Source organism: Heliangelus exortis, chromosome Z, assembly GCF_036169615.1.
Source record: "Heliangelus exortis chromosome Z, bHelExo1.hap1, whole genome shotgun sequence".
In the NCBI taxonomy this organism is placed as follows: Eukaryota; Metazoa; Chordata; class Aves; order Apodiformes; family Trochilidae; genus Heliangelus; species Heliangelus exortis.
The window spans coordinates 13,475,042-13,489,173 of NC_092454.1; the positions used below are offsets into that span (position 1 = coordinate 13,475,042).

The 14,132-nt window shown below is 37.5% G+C and overlaps 1 protein-coding gene across 2 annotated transcripts in view; it reads right to left on the bottom strand.

Moving 5' to 3' along the window:
• Positions 1-14,132, bottom strand: part of NUP155 (nucleoporin 155) — a 30,619-nt gene that overhangs the window by 14,248 nt on the left and 2,239 nt on the right. The window contains exons 2-19 of one of the 2 annotated variants that reach the window (XM_071731795.1): positions 12,803-12,940; positions 12,356-12,452; positions 11,177-11,247; positions 10,478-10,570; positions 9,546-9,712; positions 9,017-9,122; positions 8,447-8,520; positions 8,058-8,149; positions 7,861-7,958; positions 7,621-7,773; positions 6,682-6,782; positions 5,460-5,630; positions 4,827-4,937; positions 3,812-3,906; positions 3,484-3,572; positions 1,472-1,534; positions 346-405; positions 69-219 (exon numbers count right to left, since the gene is read on the bottom strand). In XM_071731795.1, the coding sequence (XP_071587896.1) occupies positions 69-219; positions 346-405; positions 1,472-1,534; positions 3,484-3,572; positions 3,812-3,906; positions 4,827-4,937; positions 5,460-5,630; positions 6,682-6,782; positions 7,621-7,773; positions 7,861-7,958; positions 8,058-8,149; positions 8,447-8,520; positions 9,017-9,122; positions 9,546-9,712; positions 10,478-10,570; positions 11,177-11,247; positions 12,356-12,452; positions 12,803-12,940 (1,930 nt within the window). The remainder of the gene's footprint in view (positions 1-68; positions 220-345; positions 406-1,471; positions 1,535-3,483; positions 3,573-3,811; positions 3,907-4,826; positions 4,938-5,459; positions 5,631-6,681; positions 6,783-7,620; positions 7,774-7,860; positions 7,959-8,057; positions 8,150-8,446; positions 8,521-9,016; positions 9,123-9,545; positions 9,713-10,477; positions 10,571-11,176; positions 11,248-12,355; positions 12,453-12,802; positions 12,941-14,132) is intronic. The other variant, XM_071731797.1, reaches the window with a different exon arrangement.

Below are 14,132 nucleotides of genomic sequence, written 5' to 3' on the forward strand. Positions count from 1 at the left end.
GTTATGACAGAATTCCCCACCCACAAGCATTAAGGGAAATTAAAAACAGAATCCCTTTTTCACCTCACCCTATAATCCGAGCAAAGTATATGCAGATGCCATTGTGTCTTCCAGAAAATACTATCTCTGGACCCATCATTCCGCTAACGGGTGTACCAGGGTGAGACATGGAATTTCCAGAAGAAAATGAAGGCATTGACATGGCAGGAAACTGTGAACCTAGAAAGAGTAAAAGAAAGCATATCTTACTCACTTGACTGCAAATAAAACCTAGTTGAAAAAAAACAAAACAAAACCAAAACCAAACAACCTCAATTTCACCAGCTATGGAAAATAAGGTGCTACCTTGCCCAGGTGTCAAAAAGCCGGGAGGAGGATATGGACCATCACCAGTCCCAGGGGAACCTAAAATGGAAAAGAAATAAAGGTAAGTTTGTTAAGAAGGAGGGAGGGAAGGGGGCAAGGGGCAAAGGGGGAAGACAACCCAAAATATAATCCATAAAACACCTCTGCAAAAGCAGCAATGGTTAAATCAAATGGTTTAAAGTTAGAACCATTCCAACAGCTTTTATCTGTAGTTAGATACCAAGCTGCACCGATTTCTTACTAACTTAACACTCTGTAAGTGAATCAAATGGAAATGCTTCTTTTATGTTATTAAGCATTTTTATGTTCCAGCATTCATGTGTTACTTATTGCACACTATCTTTTCCCTGAACAAAATACTATCCACTTTCTCTTGTTTTTCCCCTTTCTGACCTATCCCTGCTACTATCCCTGATATGCACACCTACTGCCAATGCACTTACTTTCACCATTAGGATATTTTAAGAGATTACAAATTTTACCTTCAAAGCACTCAACTGAAAGAAACTGATACTGTTACTCAAACACTGCAGCAACAATGTTAAATTGTCATAGTTAGTCTGCTACTGCCATGGCCGCTCATTCCGCTATGAATACTCAGCGCTTCTGCAGATTAAGTCTGAATAACCTAAGACCTCAACATAGGGGGAACATGTATGGTCATCTACAAAAACCATGTACCATCAGCATGTAGAATCAGAGAAAAGACAAGAAAACTGGCACTCTGAAGATCTGGCTCTTACCAAATTATCTTTCTTGCCTTACCCACTACAACTCTCTTAACCTGGCTATTCATAACAGCTCAAATGATAACAAAGTTCTTCATTAAACAGTGCAAATGCATTCTCAGAACACATTCTCCAGTATACCAAGCAAAGCACAAACTTGCAGAAAAGTAGCATGCAAACGCATTCCTGGAATTTCAGTGAGAAAAACAAGGAACTAATTTCAAAATGTCTGGCACGTTAATGCTACACATTAATGTAATGTAGTTCTGCATGCAAAATTTCAAGGCAATTCTTTTCAGTTTCTGTCAGCACTGTCTGACCCACCACATGAGACACTGACAATATCAGAGTTTTAATTTCACATGACAGTTCTCTACCCTTTGAGCAAATGGAGTAGGCAGTGGCAGGAGAGTGATGCCATCTTCCACCCGGACCTGTCCCTGAAGCAAAATGGAAACACTTGCTTTGATACTATGTTTTAAAAAGGCATAAATTACTGCATATGATGAAAATAGCCAAACATTGCCTTAAACTTGGGAAAAATACACCTCTTTCTAGGACTCATACTATTGATTACAGAGCTTCCTGTCATTTTCCCCACACCTTGCCCTCATTCTCAGTGTGCTCTTAGTACCTCTTCTCCCCATAGCTATTGTCATCTCTTAATTCAAATTTAATTTTACAGTCATGTGCTTTGCATCAGCTCCTACCCACATTGCTACTGCTCCACAACATGAAGCTTGGAAAGTGATGCAAATAAGGGATTAAAAATAGCCACTCTTTTTAGTGCTTTCATATTAAGAATTCTGAAAAAGATGACCTGCTTTTCTAAAACTTCATTCAACTTAGCATACCTTTCTTCAATACTTGTGAATTTAAATACATGCCAAAAAGCCTTCTGAAATAGAATTTCGTAGCATTCTAGGCAATAATGTGTAAAAATAAATGCTTTCCAGATAAGGATATAGGATCTTGGATATTAATAAGTTACTCACTAAAAAAATATAATTATTTCAACAGATTAGGGGTTGAACTGCTCCATGGAGAAGGACCTTGGTGTACTGGTGGACAATAAGTTATCCAAGGGACAGCAATGTGCCCTTGTGGCCAAGAAGGCCAGTGGTACCCTGGGTGTGTTAAGAAGTGTCCACCAGGTCAAGGGAAGTTCTCCTCCCTCTCTACTCTGCCCTAGTGATACCACTGCATCCAGTTCTGGGCTCCTCAGTTCAAAAGGGACAGAAACATAGTAGAATCCAACAGAGGGCTACAAGGATGATCAGGGGACTGGAATATTTGTCTTATAAAGAAAGGCTGAGAGGCCTGGGGCTGTTTAGGCCACAGAAGACTGAGTTATCTTATTAATATTTATAAATTTCTGGAGGGTGGTGGTGTCAGGAAGAAGGGGCCAGTCTCTTTCCAGTGGTGCCCTGTGACAGGAGGAGGGACAATGGACACAAACTGGAACACAGAAAGTTCTACCTCAATATCTTTACTATAAGGGTGACAGCGCACTGGTACAGGCTGCCCAGAGAGGTTGTGGAGTCTTCTCTAGAGACTTTCAAGAGCTATCTGGATGTGTTTCTGTGTGACCTGCCCTAGGTGATCCTGCTTTGGCAGGAGGGTTGGACTTGATCACCAGAGGTCCTTTCCAACACCTACCAGCCTATGACCCTTTGATTGATTTAATTCAGTAATTCAGAATTCTAACTTCATTATGATTTTAATGTTTTAAAAAGCTTAAGAGATCTGGAACTAATTAATACATGTTAAGAGACAACTTCCTGAAGCAACTGTAGAAATTTTAATAAAATTGAGTAAGTTTTACTTAACAGAAAGTCCTCCACTCCAATAAACAGCAAGTTCTGAGGAGAAAGAACTCTATTCTCATTTGTAGGTGGCATTGACAACACAAGCAGAAACCAAGTGTTGAATTTAGAGCTTTTACACGCAGAAATCACTCCATACAACTAACCCATTTCTTGATGCAAGTTTTTCTTTTCTCCTCATAAGCATTATCTGCAGGGGTATGACAATTACACGGTAAGAAGATACTCTGCTATAGCCACACAACCACCAACTAATCTTTGTAAAGTTTGAATGAAAATCTTGATAACTTGTTCTCTGGCTACTGAAGTGGTTCTGTCAGCAACAAAATGTACATCTTCAACAAATCTTTAGAGATTATATGCAACATGCAGACATACTTTGAGGTCACGTCTCATTAAATCCAAAAGTAACTGAAGAGAAATGGAAGAAACTCTAAATAATTAGTGCAGCGAAAATCAAGCACTACTTCAAAAAAACCCCCAGGTACTTGTGAGAAGACAAAATATAAAATATTTAAGGAAAAAAAAACTCTGTCCAAAACCACAAAATGCTTGCTACTTACTGGCAGAAACAGGAGAACCTAAAATAGGTCCAACGTTGCTTGGAGGAGGCAGGGCTGATGGAAACCTCATTTGTGCTTCTCCACCATACCTGAAGTTTACATACAAAGACAAAAATTCCTCACATTTCATACACAGTCCAGTGTTCATGTCTTTGAGAATTAACAGTAAATATTGGAGTTCTTTTAAAACGGGGATAAAAGTCCAGTGTACCTATTCAGAAATATACTCATTTTAAAACAATGCTCTCTGAGGTAGCAGGCTAAAGAGCTTGTGGTTATAGTGATGCTGAGCATAATATCCAGAACAACATACAGAATTGAAACTTACCTGAAGAATGCTCGAGTAGCCCAGGCAGACACTTCTCTATCACATGCAGCATTAGAACAGGCCAAAATAAGGCACGTTGCACAGGCTTGATCCTCCTAAAGCAGGATATGGTTAGTGTGGCAGTTTGTAATAAGTTCATAGGAAGCATATAAAAATTACATTGCACAATAACTAAACAGTAAACACTATCTGCAACATTTTAATTTGAAGGCAAGAAAATAAACTCTTCCCAGTTACAGACAGGAATGTGAATCACAGTGGGGCATCCCACTGTAGCAGGTAAGCTTCTGTCATACACAGTGTTTCAAACTCAGTGTGATTACTGGTAGGAAACAACTTCCATGTCTGTTACCCAGTTATGACTAAGATTCATGCAAATTCTACAGAAATGTAAACCATAATTGTGTTTAAATTAAAAAAAACTCTACAAATAATGGTTTTCATATTCTAAAGACATGTTAAAATATCACTTAATATGTCCTATCAAGGCACAAGAGAATAGCTAACAGTGAACATACACTACAAATACTAATCAGTACTAGTCAAATTAAAACTGCAATCCACAATAGCTTCCTTTCTGCTTATTATTTACCTTAAATTAAAAAATAAAAAATAATAGGGTTTTTTTTTCCTTCATACACATTTCTACCTCTCTTTAAAATGTAAAAACATCTTGTAGAGGTAGAAAATTAACTTTTCATTAAATTCTTTCTCCCCTGCTCACAGATTAACTCCTTCCCTAAAGTAAGAACTGCATTATACTTCTGCATACAAGACATAAGAATTTCAGGGAAAGTTATTTACACTTTTAAATAAAATTTTGATAAAATTTTATTATATTGTTACTTCACATTATGCAATCTTGTATTATATAGGCAATACAGGTGGAAAAACTAATCCTTTAATGTAATGTTAAGTAGAAGAGTACAGCAACAACAAAAAAGATGCTAAAGACAGTGATTAGATTTAAGTATTACAAATTTTCCATTTTTTTAAACAGGTCAAAACCTCTTACCTGATGCAACTTGAAAAATCTTTCAATCTCTTCTCCATCCCCACCTATATTGCTAACAAGCAGATGCCGCAGTTGATCAACAGGTCTGAGTTTATGAAACATAAAGCTCCCCTAAAAGTAGCACAAAATAAGTTAGACTGAAGTTGTCCTTACTCTGTCCATCTCAACACCCCTTCCCACAATGCTTATCTTTAGCACTCTGAATTCTCCTTTGCTGCACTATTAGGTCAAAGAATGAAGCAAATGGTGCCTACATCCCAGTTCTCATTCACGTGCAGGAAATTCTCTAGCAAGCCTCGGAAAGGCAGGAAAAACTCTGCAAGGCAACAACTCACCACATGAACCAAGTTAATTTTGCTGTTCTTAGCTTAACATGAAGTACTAAAATACAGCATGTACATAGACAAGGGCTTTATGTATCTTGCAAATCCTCAAAACAGCCTGAAAAAATCTGCTTTAACAATTCAAGATCAAGGTCGTGGCAAGACTCTAGGCTCTGTCATCTTGCCTGCATCCATACTAACTATAAGTGCCTTTGAAAAAACACACACCATTACACAAATGCAGGTGGAGTCTAAGGTTGCAAACCCTTAGCAGTTAAACTGGTTTTTTAATTGCTTACTGGTTACTCACCTGGGCTGAAAGCAGAACAAACTTCTTGGGTGGCAGCATGTGTTGCTGCACCACAACAGGTGAATCCGTTATTGGAATAATGTCTTTATTTAGTGGTGTTACAATCTTCTGAACTTTATATTCATCAATAGCAGAAAGAGCCCAGGAATGTCCATCAACACAGGTGGTCATCTGAACAAGCAGAGGTCATCCCAAGTTTAACTGACACAAATTCTGTACATCCACAGTGATTTTTTACTATTTACTATTTTAAATTACACAGAGTAGAACCTAGGCTTGACACAACAAAACTCAAAGAAAATAAGCTCTTGTTTTGTCCAACAGAAGGTTACCACCAGATTTACAGTTATTTATATACTGCTGCATTTGAGAGACCTATGACATGCATGCCAACAAGGAAGAACTGCTGCTCAAGGACACACTGCAGTACTGCATGGGAAACCTAGCTGTCTGCTAGAGTCAAATGTCTTGAGAAGGGGCAGCATTTGGGATATTTATGTCTAAGTTTCTGCAGGGAAGGGAGCTGAGGAATTATGAAGTTCCTTTTTAAGTTATTAGAAGAGCAGATAAATCAAAACCTGACTTCAAAGCTTTTACACAGGGTCTCCATGCGCTCCAGCTCTAACACTGCTCCTCCAATAATTTATTTTTGACATGCTGCTATCCTGCTTCAGCAGATTTCACACTACCTTCAGAGCTGAAACACAGAATGTACTCCCTGAATTGATGCATAAGGCAACTAACACCCTCCAAACCCCTCTCACAAACTCACCTAGGTAACAATCAAGAAAAAGAAAAACAGAAAAAATGTTTTAGACAAGATTAATCTTGTCTGAAATTGAATGAAGATGTGGCATATCAGAAGAAACAAAACCTATACTATAAGGAATCTTTGGCAAAATACATCTTCAAATTCCTCTATGGACTGTGGACCATGTCTTCCTGTGCTTGTGCACAATATGCAGCACACTGCAGACAACAGTATTTTCAAATACATTAATCACAAGTCTTAAAAGTCAAGGCAATTGCTTTTGATGCACAGCTTGCATCCAGCTATAAAGGATGGCTGAAATAGAAATTCCTATGAAGAGATAACTGATCAACTCCCATTTACTCACAAATGCACAGACTATTTGTTTTCTCTCTGAAGCACATTGGTAAGCAGCTTTGTATGCATTCCCAAACTCCTTATGAAAGTTTGTATAAAAGTTTGCTTTAGTACCTGTGTTTCCATCATTGGCTTTTGAAAAGGGAACGAATCATGATTGATACACCACAGGATATCATTATCCTCATTTTCTGAAGCTGCCATAAGCAAGACCCCTAATAAGAACAGCAATATTAAGTTTCTGTTAGAAGCAGTAATCATGCAGTAGATGCAAATTTATTTACTTATTCCTTATTTAGTAAAAATCAGTCCTAAAGTCCTAATTATACAATTTGAACAGTAAATACTATCTCCCAAATTTATATGCGATAGGGTTCTTCAGGTCACTTAACACCATTTACCATGTATCTAGTCTAAGTGATACAACCAAAAATGAGCCTAAAATAGGTAGAACGTACATCGAACATCAGATGTTTAAAAAGATCATGTATGAAAAAACATACAGAAATTTCTTCAAAAATGAAAATCAGTATGTATGATTAAATGGGTGTGCAATAAACATTTTCAATTCTTGAGTTTCTGAAGCACTTTTAAAAATTCAGCCTACAATGACAAGTGACAGAGAAGCTGGAACCATCTGGTAGCTGTATGGCATCTTATATGGTATCAATAGATAAACTAGTTAAAAAATAAGCTCAGCATCAGAGGCACTAAATAGTTAAGAAACCTATTCTATACCCTGCTTAAAATAACGAATTACACACTTCTAGAGACACATTGCTGAGTTTGAACATGTGAAAGCTATTCTATGGGGCGAACAGAAGAAAAAAAGTGGGTCAGCACATAAACAGAGCTCCCTGCTCAAACAATGCACCTTGGAAAAGAACTAAATTCTGAAAAATTACAATGTTGCAAAAGCTCTCCCATCAATGAACAGATGCCATGCTTAAGATCTGTTACTACCACTGCTTCAAACTCCGAAATGTGTGATAGCAACTCACGAAAAAAAAAAAAAAAAAGGAATTGTCATCTGAACCATGTTCTACTGATTACCTTTGCTATAAAGAGCTCTGTGAACTTTTGCAGGCTTCTCCACGTTGGAAGAAGCTGAAAATCCAGGTGGCAAACGGACATGAACCAAAGTCAACATGGAGGGACGAGCTGCTGGATGCTTAAATTGTGAAGTACTAAAATACAGTCGGACACCTGAACAAAAGAAGGCACAATGTTGCTGAACTGTGCAGATGGCATTAATCAGTTTAAAAGGAGAGGGGAATTAGCAAGCTTTCTTACCTGCATGTGTGACTGCTAAAAGCTGACAGTCTATAGATTCAGAATTTTCAATCACTGCTATTTGAACAATAGGCTTAAATACAGAACGATCAATTGTTCTAAAAAAGCAAAATAAAACAAAACAACATTTTTCACAACCAGCATGAAACTACTGGCCTTAAAGAAGGCCTCTTATATTACAATTGTCATAAATATACCTGGCAATGCTTCCTGCAGCAGAAACAATGGCATTTTGTGAAAGAGAGGTAACCCTGGTCATTCCTTGACCATCTTGTCCTAAATCATAAACCTGCAATTCAATAATACACCTTAGTGATCTATGGTTCAATCAGGTAATGCAGCCTCACTTATCTAGAAGCAACTCTAGAAGCTCTATTTTTATTTCATGCTCATGCTTCCATTTAATTGAAGGGAAGATCAAAAGGCTACTTCCTCAGAATAAAGCATCATAGGTCTTCAGTAAACACTTTGTTACAAAAAAGTAAACCAGAATAACACCCTGACATATCTACAGAGTTCTCGGGTGAGGTGGAAAAGTTACATGAACATTTGTCACACAGCAAGAGTTATAGAAGAAGTCACATACTTGCAGCACTCCTTTTTCTGAGCGGGTGTACAAGATATTTCGAGAGTTGTCAATGGCGATTTGAACAACAGGATCTGGGGAGAGGAGAGAAGGGAGAACCAACAAATCAGCAATGGATTTGGTGAAAACAAGTTTAACACAGAATACCTATAAAATAATTAATTGAAATTCAACAAAACCTGCAGGATTGTCACGCAGGACTCCTTTGAGAGTCACGCAGGACAACCCATTGAGCATTTATTATTAATAAACAAGCAAATAAAGAGCAAAAATGGCATAATTTCAAATTAATTTTTCACAGAACTGAAACTGGTAAAATTATTTTAGATATTCTACTGTTTGCAGTGATCCCACTGAGCACATACTGATTTTGCTCTACAGAACACTAGCTTCAGTCATAAATTTCAAACTTCCCAGGTATTTATATCCTGAACTAGACACAAACAGGTCACCTGATTTTTATAATCTTCAACTACCGTAAGTTTCGTTGACACAGCCAAATGTTCCCAATGAGGAAACTATTCAAGGTTAGATGACAGCATTAGGCAAATCTTTAACATCAGTACTTACCATCCTCTGAGAAGGTGAACTGCAGCAAAGAAGGAATAAGGAAAGACAGTGCGCTCTTTGAGTGATTAATTTTTCTACAGCGTTGGCTAAACCAGCCTGCTTCAGCCTACAATTTAAAATACACAGCATTGAAAGAAAAAACAAAATAAAACCCAAACTAGTAGTTAGATTTAAAAAGGACATGCAGGAAAACTAGTAAAAATCTAACTACACACCACTGACTTAACTGAAAAATATGTACTATTCAACTGAAAGAAACAGGTGATAATTAAAAGGAAAACTTTACAAAAAAAAGGATGCAGTATGTCACAACTTGAAATTCATCTTGGAAGTTAACCAGCTACTATTCCTCACATAATACTACTTCTTCAAAGAAAATGCATCTACTAAGATGTCAGAGCTGTTGTGCAGCCAAGACATGCAATGTAATTATGGAAAAAAACCTGACACATTGTACACCTGTCAGTGCTAAGAAACCACAAACAGCCATGAAGAACAAAAAATGTCTGTGTGTAAAAACTATAGTCACCTGGTATGCTACTTCATACAAGCAGCCATCTTTTCCAGCCAAAAAGATTCGTCCATTATCAGTGGAATTTACTGCCAGAATGTAAGTATTGTCAGTAGAGAGTGAATAGAGAGGGTCTGGTAGGAACTGCATTCCACCAGACATGCTGTCATTGAGGGATCCAGCACCTTAAACAAACAAACAAACAAACAAACAAATCTTCTTCAGTTTTTTTTAAGTTGTTGTAATAAGTATTACAGGTCAGCGATAAGAAGCATTTCAAAAACAGGAAAATTACAGATAATTTTGTATTTGCTAAATACATTCTTGAATACCTATTCTCCAAAGTCAACTGCAAATTAACAAATTTTCTGTTTTAAAAAAAAATTCTCTATGTAAAAAAAAATGTTAACTTCTACACATTGTCATCTCTAAATTGCAACAAATATAAAACAAAGATTTCTACTTTTTTTCCTCATTTGCATCACGATGGTATAAAAATAGTGCAAAAAGCTGTAACCTTCTAATTTTCTTCAACCTAATCTGTATTATCTCTATTAATATATATGGCATTAAAAAAAACCACAATCAGGTTCTTGGTTTCCATGGCTGGCATTTGTATGCCAGGTTAATGGACTGTATCCACCAAGATTTATGCCCACCTCTTGTCTCCCTCCCCAATTGTCTTCCTACAATTAACAGGAATACAAGTCTCAAAAGTTTGTTTCATGTTAAACAGGTGAATATGACTCACTATTCAGTGGTCCAGCAAGTACAAACCCTATAAAAGTTATTTCCTCTTGTCTCTAACTTGACTTAAAAATTAAAAAGGCATTTAGCACATGGTATTGGTTTGCTTTTTTTTTTTTTTAATTTTTCAAATGGCTATGACAAAAACAGTCATGTAAACTCGTTAATTCACAACTGAGAATGATGAGACAAGAGAGAATTACCTGACTGTACATTAGCACAACTGAGCCCTAAAATCACAATATCCACAGGGGTAGCCAGAACAAGTAAGTGTCGTACATGAGGCTGGAAGATGCCTAAAGAAAGAGAAAGAAAAAGAAATAAATTTGCAACCAATTTCTCAGACCACAATGATTTATCCAATGTACCCTCTGGAGACACAGACTGAGTGGCTAGAGGGAACAGGCATATTTAAGACATTGGTCTCTGAAACTCTAGAATTAGAAAGGAGTATTCAGCAGTTTTAGTTCAGCTTTAAGTTCATCAAATACAGGATCTCTGAAATTAGATTTTTTTTTAAATAAAATGCTTCTTGGAAATTCAACCATATTGCAAATTCAACATTGACTTCCATGTTATGTAAGGTGACAAAAGGACTGGTAGGGCTAGAAACCAGGATCTCATGGAAGTTACAATTGGAGTGTAAATTTACAAGCAGTACAAATGTTAAGAATATGATGTAGAAAAAAAAATAATTGCAAGCTTATAATTGTAAATGATTCTTAAATGATTCAATGGTTTTGGCTTGTAATTAATTTAATAACATTTCTAAAAATAAAAACGTGTTTCTTGTGTGTATGTGTGTGTGTGTGTGTGTGTGTGTGTGTACACACATACAAAACACAGGCTTCACACACAAAAACACACATAACTACCTAATTCTAGGCACTCATATTTCTTACCTCCCTTTGGCTTTACAAGTCCCACTGCAAGAATAGTCTCACTAAGGCCATCAAAATAAGTCAGATCTCCCCTGTCAACACACAAGAGAAAAATCCCAACAACTTGCATAAGAAATATCACACAGTATAACAAAGTAAATAAAATCAGTTTCTGTGTATTTTAAAACTATTAATACTCCTTGTAATCATCTGCAGCCATCTATCTGCATCTTTTGCTTTGGGTGAAAGGTCCAGCAGAACAGCATAAAAGAGAAGTTTCACAGCAAAACTATACAGGCAGTAATTTTTGCTGCTTGGAGCCCCTACAGCTGTGTTTCAAACCTGAAATCCAACAACAATACTTTATTGTTTGGATTTTGTTAATTCATACAGTTTCCTCTGAAAGACACAATACCTGCAATGCTGAAGAGCATCAAGAGAGAGGAACTCAGATTATGCTTTATCCCATTTAAATTACCTAAAGGAAGAATCTGCAGCCATCCCCAGAACTTTCTGATTAGTACCAAAGAGTGCAGACTTATTTGGAGAATGTACCTGATATAGTGTGACACAATGTAAATATATGGAAGTTAGGTGAACCACAACCTGAACTTTAAGTTTCTTAGGAAATGCAACCATATGCATACAGCAGTTCATACTAAAAGAATTCTTACCATATGCAGAAATAAAGAAGCAAACCATGAAATTTTAAGGTTATCAGTGCTACTTGAAAATAGAGCAAAAAATATTTTTGTTCTAATACATCCTTAAAATAAGGAGAGCTTCAACCACAATACTTCATCATTTGCCAATGAAGGAAGGATTGGCCACTCTACACACATCAGAGTAGTTACTAAAGCACCACTTAGAAAAGTGAAGCAACTAGTCTATTTTTTTTTCTACTTCTTTGGCATAAGCAAAGCCCTACCATAAATTCAGCAATAACTTCAGGATATTAGCCACATTAATTACCCTTAATCAAATACATTTTCCTTTGTTTCTTCTCTAGATGACTTGGTAGCACTATTACTGACTGATAAAAATCATTGAACATTTATTATTCAGAAGTTCTAAAAGGAATCAAAGTAAATCAAATTGAGCAACACTCCTCTGTGCTAGCAGCAAATCACCTCCCCACTACTACAGTTGCTTAATTCCAGCATTATACCAATAAGATATCATGAAGTGTTCTCTACATACCCATCTTCATAGTTCCACATAAAAATGTCACTGTCAATGGTCAACCAAGCTCTGCTGATTTCTGGAAATACTCCCATCATACAATTGCATTGCATATCTGCACCAATGATGTAAGGATTAAACACATTTTGGCAAGCAGAGGCAAAATCCCCTTTGGTATTACAAAATTCCCTTTGGAGTAATAAAAAAAAAAAAGATTACTTTATACAGAGTGGTACATAAACTATGTACCATAAAAATTCTAAGTTTTGCATCAAGAAACTAATTCCACCAGCAACTCTACCCAGACAGACCTTGTTACTACTTGAAGCCTTATGGAGGGCAAAGTGAAAATTATCGAAGTTCATAACTGGGAGTATGACAAAGGTCAGGGGAGAAGATTACGTAAGAAAAAAGAATTAATTTCTAACATTATGAACTAGGCAACGTTATTTTTTATAAGGATACGTCCAAACTGCTCCACTAGCTCTGGGGGAAGTGGGACTCTGCGGACAGAGCTGATCTCTGGAAGATTAGGTATTGACAGCAGACCTGGTCCTTGCAAAGGATAATCCATATCTGACATGCCAGAAACCGTGGGGCTACCTGCAATTAAGAACAACAAAACAACTTTTTATACAGAATGATAAATTTATAAAAAAGTTTTATATTGTCCTTCTGTATCTTTACCTGATAGTTTCCTAATCTCTGAAAACTAAATTACACTAATCACATCTTCAGTTTCCTTTAGGTGAGTAATATATGGCTTCAGAGTATGTAGAAAAAAATCCCTTGGTACTGCAGAGACTTTCAGCTTATAAATGCCACTACTCACAAGGTATGTGTGAACACAGGTAGAATCAAGACCATAAACCATAACTCTAACCCTCAGTTCTGACAGGAGCAAATGGATTTACAAACCTTTTCAACAACTCACTTTGACACCAGCCCATTTTCACTGATATGCTCCAGCCCATTTTTCATCATATGTCCAGTGCTACATGAACAAATCAGATGAGTTTTTCTTCACCTAGAAAAGCTGAGCTGTGCTCCTGCTATCAAGTTAAAATACCAATACGTAACAATTATTTTATGTGTGCCCACTATGCTACAAGGGCTGCTGAATTTTGGTCACAAATATCACATTGTATCATAACAGAAAACAGATACTCTGAGCTTGTATTCTCACACGAGATGGATATACATTAACTAGTTCATCTACAGCTCTACAGTGCCTCTTCACAGCCCACTTTGCTGGGCAGTTGGCAATGATGAAGTAGATGTCCTACCAGTGTTTCAATGAGAAAAAAAAATGTTTGAGAATTGTTTGAGAATACCTTACATCTTAAAATACAGGTGAAATACAGCTACAGACAAACGAAATAAGATTTTCCAGCTGCTAGTAACTGCGGGCTGGTGTTGGGCACGCAGCGTCCCTAATAGCATTCATTGTTCAAGAAACTTTCCTATGGACAGAATGGGAAACAAGTGCCATTTTCTTCACTTTCCGGAAAGGGATGAGGCCGGAGACAGCCCAAACCCATTCCTCCTGCACTGCTCCTCCCATCATGGACGGATCCCGTAACAACAAACCTAACCCACGCACCAACGCGCCCACTACACGACCTTCCCCCACGCACACCCCCAGCCCGAGAAGCCGCCAGACCCAGCCCTGTCGCCGCCTCCGAGAAGGCAGGCCCGGCTGTCCCGGGGGCCTTGCCCGGGCAGCAGCCGCCAGGAGGAGGGGGTGGTGCCGGGCCGGCTGCCCGCCGAGGGCCCTCACCCAGACAGTGCGGGC